We start from the raw sequence: 22,136 nt of genomic DNA on the forward strand, positions 1-22,136 counted from the left end.
TTCTGCTTCTTTATCTGTGTTTGTCTCTCTCTGTTTATGTACTGCATCTGTTTCTTTTTCACAATTCATTATTTTCTCTAATTTATCTTATTTTCCCTTAAACAAAGTTCTGTGCCAGTTTAACGAGCAGAGTGCTGCACCACGGACATCTATTGGCAGCAATAACCCAAATACTAACGTAATCAACGGCGTGTTCTGGCGCATTGTGTTTGTAAGAACGAAGAAACATGTGAAAACAGTTTACACACGACACTTCCTGAAATATTGATGATTATAAGGTTATCTCTCTCTCTCTCTCTCTCTCTCTCTCTCTCTCTCTCTCTCTCTCTCTTCCTCAAGTACTATTGTTTATTCTTCTCATATGTGAACTGTGTGTACTTGTTATATTGAAGAGATAATGTAGGTTTAAAGTCAACGCTATACCCTACCATAACACATTACTAACAAGGGATATTCTTTGTTGCTTTGATTGACTGATACTTAGCTAGATTTATGTCCAAGGTTCAGGGACATGCACTCACGTATTCCTAGAATAATCCCACATTACCGAGGTGGTTTTCTCGTGTTTCTGATTGTCCCCAACCATTTCTTTAGTCAATATATCACCTTTCTTTTTCATTCCTAATATCAGAACTAATGTCTTTCTCTTACTTCTGTCCATCAGAGAGAAGAGGTGAAGGCCAATCAGACAGCAGGGGTGATCCTGAGCGGCAACAGTCTGGTGCTACAGCAAGTGGAGAGGTCTAGTGCCGGGGAGTACACATGTTCAGCCACCAACACCCAGGGCACTCAGCTGTCGAACCCAGTCACGCTGGACATTATGTGTGAGTAGTGATCTTATCCTTTACCGGCCTCTAGAGGTGTAATACAGAGGTCTTTAGGCTAGGTATACCAGGAGGTTATAATGTGCTATGTATACATTCACCAAATCCATAACTGCTGTGTACATAACAATTTATAGAAGATAATCCAAATTAAAAGTAAATCCAATATGTTCGTATAATCTTGGTGAAGTTTTGTAAAGTTGAAGATAACAAAGGAAAATTTAATCTGATGAAATTATTATATATCACCAATGTTATATTAATGTCTTGTGAGTTATTTAAAAAGATGTCCCTATTTTGTAAAAAGTTAATAGAAAATGTTATCTAAGATTATTTTAATGTAATGAACGAGGTCTTGAAAGTTGTCCTGAAGTGTTATATTAATATTTCAGTTCCCTTACGAAGAAAGGTAATGCGAAATTTTAATAAAAAACTACAAATGTGTGTTAATATCTAGTGGAAAATATTTAGCTTAAATCAATGGACTACGGTATACTGTATATATGGTCAGAATAATGCATCTATCTAATTGTTATATAAAACATCATTAACATTGTACAAACTGATTTTGAGACAAGAGTGAATTAATGAGTTAAAAAAAAAGACATTTCCTTTCCTTATCAAAAGCAAATTGAAACCAAGGGAACAAAAGCAGTACAAGACCAGTAAAGCCAGGAACATATTTAAAAGTTTGTGAGAAAGTTAGAACATGAACAACATTTGTTAGCGAGTCTTTACAAGTTCAATTTTAAGGTCACGAAGGATGAGAACTAAATAAAAATGTAATTTGCACAAATTGGTAAGATTTCATGATCATATCTCTCACACACTGACTATAAGAAATAAAAGAGGGCATGAAAAAGTGGTGCTTGATATTTTGGTAATATTTTGGTCAGCTGAGAGTAAGAGAGTAAGAGAGAGAGAGAGAGAGAGAGAGAGAGATTTTTAACAATTTAACCAAGATAAAATTATTGAGGAGTTTACAGGTCGAGGAGAGAGAGAGAGAAAAAAAACTTCTTCAGAAACAAAACTAGAAATTTTGGTGAATAAATACTTATTGCTGGGCAGATCTGAGACCATAATCCTGGAAGCATTATTCCAGGAGATAAAAGTCTATTCCAGAGAGCGCCTGGAAAGTTTGTGTGGAGGTTATGAAGAGTTTTAAGTGCTTCGTTAATCCTCGCTACTGCCTGTGATTAAATGGAGTTTATGTCTTTGTTTTTAATGCTGAATGGATACACACACACACACACACACACACACACACACACGTACAAGCAAACACAGCATACGAATGCACAGGTCACAGGAAATTTCTGAACACTAACCACCTCACATGTAAATACGCACATATACACACACACACACACACACACACACACACACACACACACACACACACACACACACACACACATACACACAATAATTCCCACCACACACAAGCTTCCTCAGTCTTCTAGCCCACGTCATAGTTGAGTTAAAAAACGATCCAATTCTATTGTTTTAAGAGTTTGAAGTTATTTTAGTAGAAGACACTCAAGAGGAGAGCCTTTCATCTCCTATCCTTGGCAGCATAGAGACGAAAAATACCATAGTGTGTCTAGTGAATTAAATATTAAGTTAATTGATGATGACTCTTTTGTAAAAGTGACAGATTTAACAATAATATAGTATCATCTGCCTCACCTTAATAACATCTATGTAAGCTAGCCCTATCTCTCTCTCTCTCTCTCTCTCTCTCTCTCTCTCTCTCTCTCTTTCCAATATCATCAAACAGGATACACTTCATTAATTACCTTTACTTTCCTGTTGGGTTTAATTTACTCAGAATAATACCAGGGGTTTTATTTTCCACTGTTGACTATCTTCCCGCAGTGACCTGAAGGCTGAGGAAACAATGTTGATGAATCACGAGTGAGATGTTTACCTTCGTCAGTAGAAGTGTAGGAGGCAAGGGAGAGAGAGGGAGGAAGGGAGGAGAGAAGGAGGGGTAGGAAGAGCGATAAGGAGGAAGAGAAAGAGGGAAGAAAATATGAAGAAATAGAGGATGGGAAGTAGAGAGGGATAAAAAGAGAATGGAAATATTATTATGGAGGAAGGATGTAACACGGGGCAGAGGGGATATAGGAAGGGCAGACAGGATATTATAATTAAGTTGACAGTGTTTCCAAGGCCTTTAGTACACACACACTGTTTCCCTCATCCCATCCTCACTATCTATATGCATTAATTGTCATCAAGAATTCATGTGTACACTTCACCCCAAGTTAACTAACTATGTGTATTAACTATACCTCTTATAATTCATGTGTACATCTCACTCACTAACTATGTTCATTAACTATCATCCGGGGTTACATATGTACACCTCACAGCAGACTCACTAACTATGTACATTAACTCACAACTACGACACTGGTTGAGAGGGGGAGAGAAATAATGGGTTTTGTAAAGTTGGTTTTGTATCACTCACCACAAACTCCCCTTTGAACTACTGAGTTGTTTTGTGCAGCTGCTGAATTGTTACTTTTATTGTACAATTTTTTGTTCTCGTCTTTTAGTTTTTTAATTTTCATATACTGTGTGTGTGTGTGTGTGTGTGTGTGGGTAAGGGTAATAATAATAATAATAATAATAAATAATCAACGGTTTATTGAAGGAGCATAGCGGCCAGAAGGCTGAAAATATACAGTTACATATCTGGGGAACGGGTTTCGATTTACAAATAATATACAAGTAACATAAGTGATACAAATAAGATATATAATAACTAGATGGGGAAAAGCTCAAACTACAGGGCATTTCAACATAGTGACAGTGCAAGAAGTAGTATTTACTGGGAGTGAATACACTGGTTTATTACAAGTTATTGATAATTTTTACAATGGTTGGGACTGGGCTGTTCTTATAGCGATCAGTTCGTGCACGTTTGGGCTGGATGCGGTTGTGGTGTCGAACAGCAATTCTCGGGCTAGGGATCTCAGGTGGTAGTAGGAGCCGGTGTCGAGGATGGTGTGTGTGTGTGTGTGTGTGTGTGTGTGTGTGTGTGTGTGTGTTTGAGATGTATTAATACAACGATCTTCCTGCTGAAGACTTTAATTCCTTTTATTTCCTGTAAAGTATATTATAACACTATCCTTCATCTCTATATTTCCACTCCTTTTATTCATCTCCACTATTTCCTTCGTTATTATAGATCTCTACTTCCTCTCTGTAACAAACACCCTCCCACCTCTTCTCTCTCCTTCATTTACACAGTCATCACTCATCTTTCTTCTTCCCTCTTTACTATAAATCCTCCACTCATCTCTAAAGTTCCATTCCTCCAGTTGATCCTTAGTCCTTTCCTCTCTTTTAAAGGCGACCCGTCACTCCTTTACGCTACCTGGCTGGCACAGTCCTACCGCTTCCCTACATCTAGTCCCTTTCGTCCCTTCTCAATTACAAAACCACCGCTCCCTACTCACCTCCCCCTCCCTCTCTGGTTTGGAAGCACCACTCACCCCACTTGTTCCCTCTCCGTTACAGATCCTCCGGAGTGCATGGTGGACAAGCCGACAGTGCTGGCGGTGGGTCGGGGCGAGAGGGTCAACATCTCCTGTCGTGTAGCCAGCAATCCTGCCAGGTCAGAGGTCAACAAGGGGGCCAAGACTATGCTCGTTAATTCAGTTAATTTTTTTTTTTTTAATTATCTTCCCATCTATGAAAAGGAATAGGTTGAGTTTTTCATATCCTCTTTAAATTTCTCTCTTTCTCTCCTTTTTCTTCTTATCTCCATCTTTCCTCTGTACTTGAAGTCATTAAGCAACAGGTGTGCTCCTGTGGACATCCCAAAATCAAAACATTCGGATGATTATACAACTCTATTAATAATATTGGTGACAGTGTTTCATAAATAACCTACAACACTTGTTCATAATACAATTATATGATAATTACTTTATTTCACAGTTGCTATCGGTAATGTACATGAAAAATCATTATTCTGAAGACAAACATATTATACAAACTGGTCTTCTAACTTATTGAGAGAATATCTTACACTAAATTAAACACATCGCTCAAACTGACATTTCTTGATTCGGGTATATAAGTGATACCAGACATCCATCCTACAGTAGAATATTGACTATGTGTCTCGACCAGGCGCTAAATGTAAGTTTCCAACACTCCCTTGTAAATAAATTTGATTCTATATTAATCAGCTGTGTAAACGTACTTTCTTCCGTTAGTAGTGTTTGTAAACATATTTTCCTTTTGATAATTTTGCAAACGTTCCTTGTCCAGCTGATAACGTCTGCAAACACATCACCTATAGTGGATAAGGTTTGTAAACGTAATTTCTCCAGCTGATGACATTAGTAAACATATGCCGTTAAGTTGACAACGTTAGTAAACATATCCTCTCCGGCTGCTGACACTTGTAAACCAACTGTGTGTAGCAAACAGCATTAGGTTAAAACATATGAAGGACCTGTGGTAGTAAATATTTATATTCTTGTTGTCTCTGAGGCAAGAACCAACCTCACTCAAGTAAAATATTTAGCATTTTATTTTCTTATTCACTAGAGTTACAGTTTAATATTTCTATATTACACGATGGTGAAATAGTAAGTTAATATATGTTATATTTAACCCTAAACTCGTGTCATCTGAGGTTTTGTTGAAAAGTAGTATTTAATTATAGTAAGGACATTATTTCATATGATCTATAAATCTCTGTTGAGCTCCCCAGCTGAGAAGAGTTGTATTAAGTGTGCATTGAATGGGTTAAGAAGCTTCGGTGTGCGGTGAAGCTCCTGATTCTTGAAGATTTTTACATTGGGTCTTACACATGAGTGAGAGACTAAAACTACTGTGACCGAGAGTTATGGTAAATTAGGGTTTTTATTTTGATCGTTATCCTTGTGACGTTCAATGTGTATGTGAGTTAGATTACATTCGACCGACTAACGTTGAGATAGAAACATTTTAACATAAGATGGTTTGAGAACTCCACCCCCCCATCCACCACACACACACAGAGATAAGTCTAACCCTACGTCTGAGAGGCACTTGACATTGTTTTCTCGAGGATGACTTGTACTTGGCCACATTGTCTCTAGGAGAGGTATGGATGTTGCTCACCTCACTCCAGTCATCCGGAAGTGTGTATAGATTATTCCCTTCCCTCACACCTTCCACACAGATAGAACTCCCAGAAGTACTTTTAACCGAATCCAGAATCCACCCTTGAAAACGTCTAGTACAAAATATTGAGTAAGGTTATATTCCATAAACATAATTCTAGGTGGCATTTATGTCTGTATATGAAAAAAAAACTCTCAGGACACACACACACACACACACACACACACACGCAACCTGTGACCTTATTCACTTTCTGTTGCCTTCTCTCACAATAATATTAATTGCCTTTCCCCTTAAAGAGCCATCCTCTCTCACAAATACAGTCACCTTATCTCCCCATTACAGTCACCTTATCTCCCCACTACAGTCACCTTATCTCCCCATTACAGTCACCTTATCTCCCCACTACAGTCACCTTTTCTCCCCATTAGAGTCACCTTATCTCCCTATTACAGTCACCTTATCTCCCCATTACATTCACCTAATCTCCCTGTTACAGTCACCTTATCTCCCCACTACATTCACCTTATCTCCCCATTACAGAGTCACTTTATCTCCCCACAGAGCTACCTTCCACTGGCGCCTCAACGGGTCTGTCAACACCTATACGTCTAAGGGGGAGCCGATGCAGTGGGGCCACCTTGTGTCTCACTATACATTCCTGGGAACCTCGGACAAGGACTATGGCATGTTGCACTGCTGGGCCAACAACTCCATAGGCGTCCAGGACAGCCCCTGTGTCTTCCAGATCATACCAGCAGGTGAGTGTACGTGTGTCTGGCTCTGATCAGGGTTTCTGTAGGTTTGTGTGTGTGTGTGTGTGTCTGTCTGTGTATACTGTATGTGTATTAATACGAGTGTGTGTGTGTGTGTTTGTGTATGTGTATTAATACGAGTGTGTGTGTGTGTGTACGGGTGCGTTTAGGTCTCTATTTGCGTGCCGTGAGGAATACAGAATATAAATATATCGGTACACCTTATCAAGAACACTGTTTATGGTAACACCTTTAGCACACACTTCTCATACCACTATAAGAAAAACTTTTTTGAATGGATTAGTTTTTTTTAGTTTTTTCTCTTTCTCTGTTTTTCTTTTTCTAGAGACTGAAATGTTTACCGTTGTTAACAAAAGTAGTATAGAGCATAATAACGTGTTGTTTTATTTGCACGTTTACAAAAGGAATTATTTTTTTCCAGGCTTTAATTTTATATATATAAATATAATTACTACTACGGGTAATAATAATAATAATAGTAATAATAATAATATGTTTATAACTCAACTAAAATACGCAATACATCTCCAAATGACCTAAAACTCATGGCTTCAATGATTAGGTCACTCCAACTACCCACCGTAGAGAAGCGTTTGGCTGATCCAATGTCCGTGCCAAACTCTTAAGAAATTCTGGCCAATCCCTCAAAAGTTTTCGTGTTCACAAGAATGATGTGCCACCAACACGGACGGAATAGCTATACTGGGGCGTGGTGAGTCGTATCTTGAGCAAAACAATAGTAATTAATGATGACACAGGATATTAAGGCGTTCTCTAATGGTCATCATCAATAATTATACTAGAAAAATACCTCAATATCATAGCTAAATGTAAATGACCCTTGTTCCTCTTAGGTTTAAACGTGTATCAATATATCAGTGTTTAAATAGCTGTATTGTTTGCCTTAACTAGCAATATAAATACAGGTATTATCCACCTAAGTATCATGGGTGATGACATCAGTCGAGGAGGCTTGGTGTTGGGCTGCTAGACCCCTGCAGAACCAGGACACGGAACTGATAGCAATAATTCGTACTTTAGTGGTCTCGTTCTCGGCTCTTATTATATCACAAGAAAGTAACAACTTCAATAACAATAATATGTAAACAAAGACAACAAGTACAATATAGAACATCCAGCTTGTGTTTACTAAATGTAGCTTTTGTTATTTTGTTGTTGATAGAAACAGAAATATAGATTCTAAAACCAGTACGTAGTCTGTTTGTAAATCCTCTTATAAATATTTCACATGATCAACTCCCTCTTCTCAAAATAAACATAATACTTACTGATGTTGTATAAATCTAGTTACTTCACCACCTACACAAGACCTTACTGTAGCTATACAGTATATCTCAATAAACTTCTCCTGGCATCAGAATCTAAATCTACTTAAACTATTTCTCATAAGCATTTATACAGAGCGAGTGATATTAACATCTAAATATAGTACACGTCTCCACATTTTCCACTAGCATGGCAGACTCCGGCAGTCAGTACGGTCTTACGAGGAGGTCTGGCAGCCTCTTCAATATTTCTGAAGAAAAAAAATCATCGGCAAGAGATTTTCAGATGAGAGTTCAAAAGATTTTATATACTATATTATCAATGAGGTGTATGTGTGTGTGTGTGTGTGTGCGAGTAGTTGTACACACGAGTGTTTTACTGTTTATTTGCACTATATGTGTGTACCTGTGTTCGGTGTATGGGTCGGTATCTTGTGAGTGCCTTTGTATACTAAATTCCTTAAGAAAGAAAGATGAGTTTTCGATGGTGTATGCTTGTGTTGTCCACCACTCACACTATTAACACACAAATGCGCATCTGCATGAACGCTTATCTGTACTGGTTAGTAACATTTTATCTTCATTATGTGTACTATATTACCCGTGAATCGATATAACACATAACTGCAAAAGATTAATGTTTGAGATGCACATAACACCTTACATTTCAGCTTCCCTCACAGACCAGGGTCGATTCCCCTCGTCTGGGGGTCGAACCCCTTACCCGCGTCCCGCTGAGACAGGTTCCTCCTCTCTTCCACTCCAACTGACGACCACTGTGCCTCCCTCACAGCTCAATACCTCTCCTGGATGTGTGTATTTTTAGTCAGTCTCTCCCTCCCTCTCATCCTCTCCCTCCTTCTCATCCGGCACCAACCTTCCAAAGGAGGGATTCTGTCCTCCCTCCTTCTGACCGCTGCCAGCATTCTGAAATGACAACATGGAGAAATTTCAAGAAATACAGTATTGCTGTTTTCTCATGATGACAGTCCTGAGTTTTCTTATATACAGGTGTGTTTGACTTCCTTTCTTTTTTCTTTCTTTCCAACACTCAACGCAATAGTTCATCTTATTCTTCACTTCAACATTCTCTTACCTCCAGCCTCTGTTCTCCCAAAGTGACTCTTACTCCCTTCACTACAACCAATGATTAAACACCACCACCTTGCCTCCACCTTAGGATTTTCTCAAAGGTATAAAACCATCATCCTTCAGACTGACTAGCATCTACCAGATCCTCCAACACTCCCCAAATTATCCTCACCAAATCCTGGACTGTCAGACCTACAATTTACCTCCTTCACCATCCTTACTTAAAAATCCAGAGCGTTATACATGCTCCTCCAGGTCCCTAACCCCCTCTACCCCCCCCCCCACCATCCTTGCTAATAACCCCAGGACTCTATCTCGTGTACCACCAGGTCCCCCGTCTTCGCCCGAGCATTGTGAAATCATCAACAACACGGCAGAGAACATCGAGGTCTTCTGTGAACACGGCTTCGATGGCGGAATGCGACAGCTCTTCCTGGCAGAGGTGTACGATGAGAGGGGATCCTTACACCTCAATAGATCGTCGGAGGAGCCTCAGTTCTCCGTGGAGTCTCTACAGCCGGGGACGACCTACACCATCAGAATCTCTGCATTTAACGACAAGGGCAGGTCTCCCCCAATAGTCCTCACGGCCGTCACGCTCAAAGTGGCAGAGCAAAGAGTCGGTGAGTCAGGGCACGATAGTAGTAGTAGTAGTAGGAGTGATTTTGTTGACTGCAGTAGTCGTAGTAGCGGTGATAGAGAAGTGCTATTGATAATAGTAAATACCCTGTACTGTAGCAGAAATAATAAGTGTTGTTCTTGTTGTGTTAATAGCAATGGCAGTATTTGTTGTACTAGTTGTGTTTTTAGTAGCACTAATTAATACAGTAGAGATGATAATAGTCCTAGTTGCTATTTTTGATGTTTTGTTGTTGTAATAGCAATAGTAGTAGTAAAAGCTGCATTAATGGTTGGAGTAGTAGTAGTAATAGTAGCAGTAATACATAAACAGACTAGACTATTATTAAGTACACATGTAAACAAACACTACAGATAAATGAACTGATGGTTGATTCGTCAGTATAGTGAGTGACATTTGAAGTCATGAATGGACAGATTTTGTTGTTATGTTTTTTGGTTTTATTGTTGTTTTTTGTGAGTTCTATGTGATAATACTATTTGGCTGTGACGATATTATAAGTGACTAGTGATGTATAAAGATATATGAAGATTTTTCCCTGTGTGTGTGTGTGTGTGTGTGTGTGTGTGTGTGTGTGTGTGTGTGTGTGTGTGTGTGTGTGTGTGTGTGAGATCCAATATTTATCAGAGTTGTTGTCCAGGTAATCGCAGGTAAGATCAACACTCCTCAAGGCTTTCCTTCTTTGGTCCGAGAGACAATAAGAACAATTATGTCACTTTAATGTCCAGGCGGTGTTTACCTCCGAGACACTGTGAGTTTGCACCGAAAATCAAGTGTCGTCGATTTGATTAGACACAATGTTTATTTTTCGAAGGAAGCGACTGAGGTGGAAAGAGAGAGACAGAGAGACAAAAAGAGAAGAGAAAATAGGAAGGAGAAAATAGGGAAAAATTGTGAAAACAGAGAACTAGAGAAAAGAGACCGACAGACAGAAAGAGGAGTAAAGAGGGAGTAAAAGGGATAATAGAGAAGGATAACCAGATAGAAAGGTGATAAAAATAGGTAAAGAGAAGAAGAAGAGAGAGACATAAAGGGGGGAAAACGAAGAGAAAATAGGGAGTAAGAGGGATAACAGAGAAGCTAGAGAAGAGAGACAGACAGACATAAAGAGGAGAAAATAGGGAGTAAGAGGAATAACAGAGAAATAGAGAGAAGAATAACCAGATAGAAAGGTGCTAAAAATAGGTAAAGAGGAGAAGAAGAGAGACGAAGAGAAATCCAAGCTAACAGGTAGAAAAATCGCGGAAGAAATTGAAAATGAGAAATAGAAATTAAAAAGACGAAAGAAAGAAAGAAAGAGGATTTACAATTATCTACACTCATAAAAAATGAAGTACAAACGCTCTTTCGCTTTTCTAATAAGACATTTAGGATGAGAACTAAAGAAAATCAATCTACTGTTTTGTGACCTCGTGCAAATATCTGTCTGTCTGGCTGTGTATCTGTCTGTCTGTGTATCTGTCTGTCTGTCTGTGTATCTCTGTCAGTCTGTATATCTATCTGTCAGTCTGTATATCTGTCTGTCAGTCTGTGTATCTGTCTATCAGTCTGTGCATCTATCTTTCATCTCTGTCTGTCTGTCAGTCTGTGTATCTGTCTGTCAGTCTTTGTATCTGTCTGTCTGTCTGTGTATCTGTCATTCATGTCTGTCTGTCAGGCTGTGTATCTGTCTTTCATGTCTGTCTGTCAATTTGTGTATCTGTCTTTCTCTTTCCCTGTCTATCAACCTGTCGTGTTTGTAAAGTGTCTCGTGATAGCGTGAGGGACAGTCAGGCGTGGCTTCCATTTCTGTTGTTTCTGACTGTGGTTCTGTCTGTTGTGGCGCAGTCTGTTGTGGTGCTGTCTGTTGTGGTGCTGTCAGTTGTGGTGCTGTCTGTTGTGGTGTTGTCTGTTGTGGTGCTGTCTGTTGTGGTGCTGTCTGTTGTGGCGCTGTCTGTTTGTGGTGCTGTCTGTTGTGGTGCTGTCTGTTGTGGTGCTGTCTGTTGTGGTGCTGTCTGTTGTGGTGTGCTGTCTGTTGTGGTGCTGTCTGTTGTGGTGCTGTCTGTCTGTTGTGGTGCTGTCTGTTGTGGTGCTGTCTGTTGTGGTGCTGTCTGCTGTGGTGCTGTCTGCTGTGGTGCTGTCTGTTGTGGTGCTGTCTGTTGTGGTGCTGTCTGTTGTGGTGCTGTCTGTTGTGGTGCTGTCTGTTGTGGTACTGTCTACTGTGGTGATGTCTACTGTGGTTCTGTCTACTGTGGTGCTGCCTGTTGTGGTTCTGTCTGCTGTGGTACTGTCTGCTGTGGTACTGTCTGCTGTGGTTTTCTCTGTTGTGGTACTGTCTGTTTATATAAATGTATGTTGCGGTGCTGTCTGTTGTGGTTCTGTCTGTTGTGGTTCTGTCTGCTGTGGTGATGTCTACTGTGGTGATGTCTACTGTGGTGCTGTCTGTTGTGGTTCTGTCTGCTGTGGTGCTGTCTACTGTGGTGCTGTCTGCTGTGGTTTTGTCTGTTGTGGTACTGTCTATTTATATAATGTCTACTGTGGTGATGTCTACTGTGGTGCTGTCTGTTGTGGTTCTGTCTGCTGTGGTTCTGTCTGCTGTGGTACTATCTGTTTATATAATGTCTGCTGTGGTTCTGTCTGTTGTGGTTCTGTCTGCTGTGGTTCTGTCTGTTGTGGTTCTGTCTGCTGTGGTACTGTATGTTGTGGCACTGTATGCTATGAAGCTGTTTTTTGTGGTTCTGTCTGCTGTGGTACTGTATGTTGTGGCACTGTATGCTATGAAGCTGTCTGCTGTGGTTCTGTCTGCTGTGGTACTGTATGTTGTGGCACTGTATGCTATGAAGCTGTCTGTTGTGTTCTGTCTGTTGTGGTTCTGTCTGTTGTGGTTCTGTCTGTTGTGCTGCTGTCTGCTCTGTCTGTCTGTGTTGCTGTGGTACTGTCTGCTGTGCTGTGGTACTGTCTGCTGTGGTACTGTATGTTGTGGCACTGTATGCTATGAAGCTGTCTGCTGTGGTTCTGTCTGCTGTGGTTCTATCTATTGTGGTTCTGTTTGGTGTGGTTCTGTTTGCTGTGGTACTGTCTGCTGTGGTACTGTATGTTGTGGCACTGTATGCTATGAAGCTGTCTGTTGTGGTTCTGTCTGTTGTGGTTCTGTCTATTGTGGTTCTGTCTTTTGTGGTTCTGTCTGTTGTGGTTCTGTCTGTTGTGGTTCTGTTTGGTGTGGTTCTGTTTGCTGTGGTACTGTCTGCTGTGGTACTGTATGTTGTGGCACTGTATGCTATGAAGCTGTCTGCTGTGGTTCTGTCTGCTGTGGTTCTGTTCTGTTTGTTGTGGTTCTGTCTGCTGTGGCTCTGTCTGCTGTGGTACTGTATGTTGTGGCACTGTATGCTGTGAAGCTGTCTGTTGTGGTTCTTCGTTGTGGTTCTGTTTGCTGTGGTACTGTCTGCTGTGGTTCTGTCTGCTGTGGTACTGTATGTTGTGTGTATGTTGTGGCACTGTATGCTGTGAAGCTGTCTGCTGTGGTTCTGTTTGCTGTGGTTCTGTCTGCTGTGTTTCTGTCTGCTGTGGTACTGTCTGCTGTGGTTCTGTCTGTGTGGCTTGTCTGCTGTGGTTCTGTCTGCTGTGGTACTGTATGTTGTGGCACTGTATGCTGTGAAGCTGTCTGTTGTGGTACTGTATGCTGTGAAGCTGTCTGTTGTAATGCTATCTGCCAGATGTTGTTTACGGGGATAACTACTAAGGCATTGTCTGGTGGGACGTTGTCATCTGTGTGCTGTTAATGAATGATTTATGCTGGGGTCGTGTCGGGAAGAATATAATGTGCTGTTTTATATCTGCTGGGCTGGGTGTGTGTGTGTGTGTGTGTGTGTGTGTGTGTGTGTGTGTGTGTGTGTGTGTTTGTACAGTAAATCGTCATCACGTTTTTCATTGTTTAGCCTCAATTTATAACCAAGCCTTTACTAATACAGAGCAAATTTTTACTATAATATCGCCACATGTTGACCTACACTTGTCCACATGCAATACACGCAGTGCATGTTACCCTGTTAGCTCACGTGGGGATACTTATTGCTGGAGGTATTTATGTCAACAATTTAGTTCTCAGATTCTCAAAGTGTCTAACATTTATTTTCATCAGATTTAGTTTGGAATGAAAAAGAAGTGTAATATATTAGAGGAGAATCAGAATGTAATTAATGCACTATATTTGCGTAGTAGACAAAATGAACCAATTAGAGCGTGGACCTTTAAGAAACACGGTCCAGCAGAGGAACAGCGACTCCCTCTGGGGGAAGACAATTCAAATTACTGTGTTTACGTGCGTCACGCCATCACGGGTTTGGTTTGTCTAGTCTGCTTTAACTATTCATAGTCCAGGAAGTAATTGTGTTGACCGTACTAAGAAGGAGACAGCGGCCATCTAGAAGCTGTAATTTTATGAGTCACAGTTGATGTGCGTGATCAAGGGCAGACCAAACACCACCACATGAGACTGGGGGGGGGGGGCCTTTTACTGTCAGGCACTGACTGTATCTAGTACTGACACTGACACATTTAGTCTCTCTCTAGTGCCTGTTTACTTCTAACAGTCATGGAGAAGACACTACGTTATTATGACCACAAGTGTTTGTATACACGAACATGACCAGATCTTATAGAAGCAACATTATTATATCTCAATCTGGTTGTGGTATGTTACGTGGGTGACTCCATGGGTTGGCTGTCTCAACCGAGTAGATAAACGTAACATCAGGTTCGCGTATTTGACTCCTTGGGTAAATTGTCTTAATTTATCTGTGACACATGACAAATAAACTCCGATACCTGAAGGCAGGTGAGGAGTGTGTGTGTTTGTGTGTGTGTGTGTGAACGACGTTATTATTGGTGGACACACTTCTCTCGTTTAACAGACGTTTAAAATAAAGTGTTTCTGGTGGTAATAAAAACGACATAAGAAAACGATTGAGAATATATCATCCAGACGTTTATCAACCAACCTAAAGAATACTGATAGGATAAAACATACTAAGAATACTGGTTCACTCTCCAACGATGTCGCATCAATCGAAGAAAGAAATACACACACCGAGTATAATCTTCCTATCGTGTACAAGTTGTGCTTCATCACTATAATAATCTTGCTGATAGCGTATCTTGTGCTTGTATGATAGTCTGTTATGTGGATGTATCAGAGTGTATTAGTCGAGAATTGCACATGATTTAAGTGGACTGGTAAAGTTATTGCTAAAAACACTAGGTTGTAAGTCACTACTGTATCTGCTTGATCTAACACGCTTTAGTTTTAATGACAGAGAAAGTTACTTGTTTAAAGAACCTTGAAATACGTAATTTCCACGGTCTTACACTTTATTTTTCCAGATATAAACGTGGTAACATAACCCAAGTGTCATACTAATCAACAACTCTTAAGTTAATATGGTTTATGTTACTTGAGGAGAGAGGAACTAATCGCTGTAGTTTTAATTCACATTAAGGAGAAAACAGTGTCTCAGTACCCGACAGCTAAGTACACGTATCGATATAAACTAATGATCTAATCTAATGAGTTACATAACAAAACATTACCTTACGTTAGTTCAGGTAAGACGAGTCACCTGCTAAGGACGTTTAACATGTCAATGGTCAGGAGAGGTTAGAGACAGATTAGTGTATTAGATAATTGGTTCACATTATTTGATTTTTTAAGTAGTTGTATTATCAACGTCAATTAAGTTTGTATAGAAATAAATATTTACTCATATTCGTGTTTTAGTGTGTAAGTAAAACTTTTATGTATAGTGTGTGTGCGTGTACATAAATATGGAGGTTGTGTTTGTATGCATGAATGTATATTGGAAAACGTGAGTGTAAACAATTATATTTATGTTTAAAATGGTTTGTGTGTGTGTATGTGAATGGTAATATTCAATATTTCAACTACGAAAACGGAAAATATAATCATATAAATACATATGCAAAGAAAATATAACAAGAAAATACGAAAAACATCAACACAACTTCCTTACCACAGGCGAACAAAAACGCCACCATTAAGAGAACACAAGGCAGCCATCCATTAACGGGAAAAAAGAGAGAGGAAACAAGAAACTTTCATATTCAGTAAATTTAAAACCCTGGAAGAAGACTATCGAGTTATTGGAAATCGATGACGTCACCATTGTTTATCAGCAAAGTTGTCAGCGGCCACCAGATGTCTTCCTCCGCTTTTACTTCTTTATTTCTTGTTCTCCTGTTTTGCTTCTTACTGTTGTGTGAATTATCAGTATTAATTTATATATTTACCTTCTCTCTGTTTCTTATTATTTTCATAAGTAAGAAGAAATAAGTAATTTATCCAAGGTCAACACAGCAGGTTGGCCTCGAGTCATTACTGAGGTCACTGTAGTTTCCTGCATCTCATAACTTTTTATCTTGTCACCCTTCACAAAGTCTCCTCTCCTTATCTCCTCTGCTTAGCAACAGGGAGCGATAAGACTGATAACAACTAGGGGAAGAGATACTGAGAACACTTTTTACATGATTCATTATATTCTTACTTATACTAAAGTACTTGTATGGTCGTTTTCGTTATTTTATCATATCTTAAATAGAGACGTAGAGAAAAGGCACTGCGATTATCATGTATTGTCAAGAACTATTTATACACATCTACCACATACACATAACTACCACCTTCACCACCGCCTACACACCACCACCACACGCAAGAGTCAGAACTACCACTCACAGGCTGGAGTAAATGGGTCTTAATAACTCGTTACTAACATTAAATAGGTACAGTAAATGGGTGAGGCTGGCCCAATTCCCAGCAGGTACAAGATGGCCCTGTGCCACCATCGGCTATATAATGGCACCTGGCACGTGTAATGGGTGCCATATTTCACCTTGCCTGTACCCAGCTGTGTCGCCAGTTAGGACAGCAAGCTTCAAGTTTACACTACAAGTTAAGACTGGATGTTGGTACTCTGATGAGACACGTGGAGTGTGACGGGTGAGGGTGAAGAGAGCGAGGAGTGTGACGGGTGAGGGTAAGGAGGAGGGGGTAGAGTGTGACGGATGAGGGTGAGGAAGATGGGAAGTGTGACGGGTGAGGATGAGGAGTGTGAACGGGTGAGGGTGAAGAGAGCGAGGAGTGTGACGGGTGAGGGTAAGGAGGAGTGGGTAGAGTGTGACGGATGAGGGTGAGGAAGATGGGAAGTGTGACGGGTGAGGATGAGGAGGATGAGGAGTGTGAACGGGTGAGGGTGAAGAGAGCGAGGAGTGTGACGGGTGATGGTGAGGAGGAGGGGGTGGAGTGTGACGGGTGAGGATGACGAAGATGGGAAGTGTGACGGGAGGGATGAGGGTGGGGAATGTGGCTACGAAACTGAAACACACACACACACACACACACACACACACACACACACACACACACACACACACACACACACACAAACACACACTTTAGTGACTATTAAAGTCAATCTCTAATTAAATTTGAGTCAGTATCTTATGGTTCTGAGTCAACGTTTAACTAAGATGATAATGTAGGTTGTATGAGTAACTGTGACTAATCTTACTGTTTGGGTAATTTTATTCAGAATTTTACATTAATGGGAACTATATGAAAGTATTATATATCATAAAACTCTATTTACGTTCCAACTAATTAAAATTATATTATTAATTATAGTTAATATGTCATGGTAGGGATATATATATATATAGCTGATGTATATCTTTTTATAATGTGGCATAATTATCCGATGGTGTTAATCCCAGGTTAAATCAGCTTATACTTCTAGGACTTCATTGTTTTTATATATTAAGGAAGGAATAATTATACTCGTGAAACAAAATGCTCTTTAGAATGATCCATATGAAAGGACACCTGATAGTCATTATAGTATTGTTTACATCATTATACTTCGTTAATAACATTATGTGCTGATGTTGAGAGGTATGACGTCAGCACTGAACTCTAACATTGCACAAGACAAATCATACAACACCTGACTACCACACCATGGGGATAGACGGAGTGCACTAACAAGACTATGAATTATTTACCAAACGAAATAAGAATGTTTAAGATATTAGCATTTAACCACTATACGCTATTCATGCTTTATGCTGTGATCCAGAATAACAGGTGTGATTGTTAAGGCATTAATGCGATAAACTAAATGCAATAATTGAACGTTGTTTTAAACACGGATTGGTTCATTTTGTTGTTGACATTTTGGGTTGGTGTTGATGACAGCGTAATGTGGTCTACACTGAAGTCTGTATTGTTGATGGTAATATGTAAAGAAGTGAAAACATTTTGATGTGACTTATTACATTCATATTATATTTAGTTTTATAATTTTTCCAAAATCTAATACCAATTTTGTATAATCATGATCAGAAGTTATAATTGGTTTTTCATGCTGATTCGTTTCATATCTTTACATTTCAATCTTGAGAATTTGCGATACTTTGTTGTTACTGTATGCATGTATGTATGTATGTATGTATGTGTTTATCTCTGGTGTGTATGTGTAGGAATGTCTTTGTATGAGTGTATTCGTATACGGTTATATATATGTAACTTCTATGTGAGTTATTAAGTACACAAACACACAAGAGACACACACACATACACAAATTACGGTACGGTATAGAGACAATGGTCCAAACATAATGGTTTTGCTGGATATTTGTCAACACATAATTACCTTCGACGGCTCTTGCCATCACGGTAAATTTATGTACAAGACTCACAGTAAATTTACGAGATGATCCAGGGCGAACTGCCTCCAGTCACGACACTTACTGAATAACAATCGTTGAAGTGAACTCAACTTACACTTATTACCGCATAACTGTGACTCATATGTCAGGGAATTAATTGATCAATTACACCCAAACTGACAACGATGAACACAATTGCCTGGTATTCATATGACACAACTGGCAACCAAAATACCACCCCCCCTTCTCTCTCTCTCTCTCTCTCTCTCTCTCTCTCTCTCTCTCTCTCTCTCTCTCTCGTAATTATTATTTGTATTAGTAGTAGTAGTAGTAGTAGTAGTAGTAAGTGTACAAATTATAACCTTGTCCTTCTGTTTTTAATGTTTAATTTCTTTTTAACAGAGTATAACTTACAGGTGTAAAGGTCCATCATTTCTGTTCCTTAATTGGTGTTTCTTCTCTTCCTCAGGTGAAAACAAATCGCTACTGTACTCGCCTCTCATCATCATATTCCTCAGCATCGTAGGCGTCTTCCTTAGCCTGATCCTCATCCTCGTCTTCGTCACTCGCTGGAGGAAGAACTACTCCTCCTCGACAGCCTCCACAGCCGTCACCAGCCAAGCCACCGACCCACCGCCAGACCACAGCACACAAGACCGCCCTGGAAAAGAAGAAGTTGAACCAAAGAAAGCGAAGCCAAAGAAGAAAGTGGTAGTGATAGAAAACGGGACTAAGGACAGGATCGGGTTAGGGGATGTATCCGTTGACGTCACTTCCACAAAAGGTTCGTCTTCATTAACCTAGAATTTTGTCATGACCAAAACGGGAAGTATGGAAATCACTGGTTCATCATCATTGAGCTGATGTTTTGTCCAGAGTGAAAAGTGAATAGAGAGAAGATTTGTGCTAATGGGTGTTATGAATGACTCTATAAACGATTGTATTGAACACACGTAACAAAAGGTGTTATTGTTACAACCTTGTTATTTTTGGATTATAAGAAACTCATTTTCTGAACTAGTTTGGCCTGACTCCGCCCCGTTGAATACAAAGAAAATAATATGTGTGTGTTGTGTGTGTGTTTCTGTGTGTGTGTACAGCAATGTCTTATCGTCAAGGACTAATTCCCATCATCATAGGGCGAGGGGGTGAGCTGCTAGCAACTTAATAAGCCTCCATTACGTATCCTAAACTTGAAATAAGTTTAGCATAAAGAATTAACTCTATATTAAGTAAAATCCTTCACACATCTTCATTATCTTTGTTGAATCATTATCAAGTCATGCTTCTCCATCATTATAGATATCCCAATATATTTAAAGTATTTTGTATGGTTTTTGTTTTTAATTTGTTGCCGCGATATTCTTCATTAATAAGAGTCTTCTTTACTGTATAGAAAATTAAGAATTCTGAACGGCTACTTCTTCATCTTCAGGGTCTGCCTTCACCTACTCCTACAGTGAGCCAATCTGTTGTAATTTTTATCTTCCCGTAAAATACAAATTATCATAGCTTTTAAATTATTCGGATGACAATCCTCTTATGAGCTTCAATCTATCGTGACATTCAACCTGTCATAACCTCCAATCGGTCATCTTAAGGTCCAATCCGTCATAGTCACCAATCCGTCTTGACCACCATCCATTCTAATCTTTAGTCCATCATAATATTTTAACTCGGAATGCATTTTCAGTGTGTCATTCGATTCAGTGTTTCATCCATGTTAGTGTGTCATACATTTCAGTTTGTCATACATTGCAGAACATCATACAAGTCAATGTGTCATACGCTAAAGTGATTCGCCATATCAGTGTCATACATCTCGGTCATCATATATTTCAGTGTTATACATTTGTTGTGTGTCATGCATTCTGTTTGTCATACATTTCAGTATTTCATAGAATTCAGTGTGTTACAGTGTGTAGTGTATCTCATTATATCATACATTATAGTGTGTTATTTATTTCATTGCGTCATAAATGTCCATATGTCATACTTTACACTTTGTCATACATTTCAGTCCATCATTCTCAACTGTTCTTTCAGTAATATTAAAATAATAAAAACACACAATATCAATACAAAAAAGAAAAAATAGTCCGAGACGATATGATAAAACAGCGTAAAGCTTAACACACAAATATCAAAACTGCCAGCAAGTATTTCTTCCTCTATTATATCCCTCTATGTACTCTTCCAGTGTATTTAGTATAGCAGTACTGTATATACGAGGCATTACAACTACATTAACTGTATATAGGATGTACATGTGTTACCATATTCTCAGTTAATGTGTTGGTTACTTTTTTCTTTCTCTATATTACTTAATTTACATTTGCAGGAAAAATTCTCTAGCAGGAAAACTGACGGTAAATTAGGAAGAAGAACGAAACATTTATCTTGAGTTTATTCAAAAGGATGCTGGGAACTTACGCCGTTTCGTTACTAATGGGCACTAGATCCTGACCCAATTAATCTATTCTCCTTTGATTCCAAGTTCATCACAGCCATCAGAGGTGCTCATAACCTGTCCCCGATATCCGGTCTTTAATAAGGAGACTTTTTTTTACCAGGTTTCCAGTGAGCGTGAACTCTTTGTGTCTTTGACATAGCCAGACAGACACAATGACAGCGTTATGACGTGAAATGGAATGCTTATATGCTGATTAAACTAAGATGTAACTAATAGTTCTTAATAATGGCTCGTTGGTTTTTGAGGAAGTGAAGCGACCTTAACACTGATCCGGTTAAATGACTTTGACATTAAAAATAAACTTCCTGCTTTACCAAGTCTAATTTCCTCGGGATAGTATGGCATTTGAAAATAATTAAAACTTGATAAAACATTTAAGTGTGTTCTTTGCTCTTACACCTCAAGGGTAGAGTTCTGTGTGTCCAGTGATAGTAAGTTGTTTATGTGCTTATCACGTAGCAATTATGCCTCTCAAAATAGAAGTAATTAATTCACCTTTGAAAAAAATAATGTTACAATTGAAATTAATTATTTCATGCTTTAAGTATTTATTTGTTGACATTTTTTTTATAAAATAGCGTAAATCAGCTCTATTTTGGTTCTACACTTCCTGTAATTTCGTGAATAAGTACAACGAAACAACAAGTACATTAATCATACATAAAAATATTAATTATTCTGTGTTTTTCGTCTTTCTGTTCGAGTTTGAAATTTTGAAATGTCAATTGAGGAACAGTGAAGGTTAATGCCAAATATCCAAAACAAACAAATATTTACCTTAACCAGGGAGGTGCTTTAGCCATCCGCCTCACCTGTCCTCACCTTTGACATTTACGCCACCAGCGGCTCAGGTGTTGATCTCACTCATAAAACTCGTTCCAGCAATACCCAATGCAACGTCATCCTGGTATATATTACGTGAAGGTTTTGCGACACTAGAATTATATTAAATACTGAGAATTAAGGATCTAAATCAGATTTGAGAATTATAGATCATAATCCATCATTTTACCCGAACTTCTTCAGATAATCCAGGTATTAACGGATAGGATTAAGTTATGGACATGAAATTGATAAAGCTAACAAAACTTCATATGTGGACCTTGAAACCTTTTTCTCATAAAGGTAAATTAAATTGAAGTGTGTGTGTGTGTGTGTGCGGTGGCCTGTATTCACTGTTCAGGTTCATTACAT

General features: G+C 39.1%; 1 protein-coding gene across 2 annotated transcripts in view; it reads left to right on the plus strand.

Annotated features, from left to right (window-relative positions):
* Positions 1-22,136, plus strand: part of LOC121859967 (protein turtle homolog A-like) — a 227,591-nt gene that overhangs the window by 199,715 nt on the left and 5,740 nt on the right. For both annotated transcript variants that reach the window (XM_042356926.1, XM_042356937.1), the window contains exons 10-14: positions 665-824; positions 4,356-4,452; positions 6,522-6,718; positions 9,441-9,734; positions 18,939-19,253. In XM_042356926.1, the coding sequence (XP_042212860.1) occupies positions 665-824; positions 4,356-4,452; positions 6,522-6,718; positions 9,441-9,734; positions 18,939-19,253 (1,063 nt within the window). The remainder of the gene's footprint in view (positions 1-664; positions 825-4,355; positions 4,453-6,521; positions 6,719-9,440; positions 9,735-18,938; positions 19,254-22,136) is intronic.

Source organism: Homarus americanus, unplaced genomic scaffold, assembly GCF_018991925.1.
Source record: "Homarus americanus isolate GMGI-L3 unplaced genomic scaffold, GMGI_Hamer_2.0 scaffold24758, whole genome shotgun sequence".
NCBI classification, from domain to species: Eukaryota; Metazoa; Arthropoda; class Malacostraca; order Decapoda; family Nephropidae; genus Homarus; species Homarus americanus.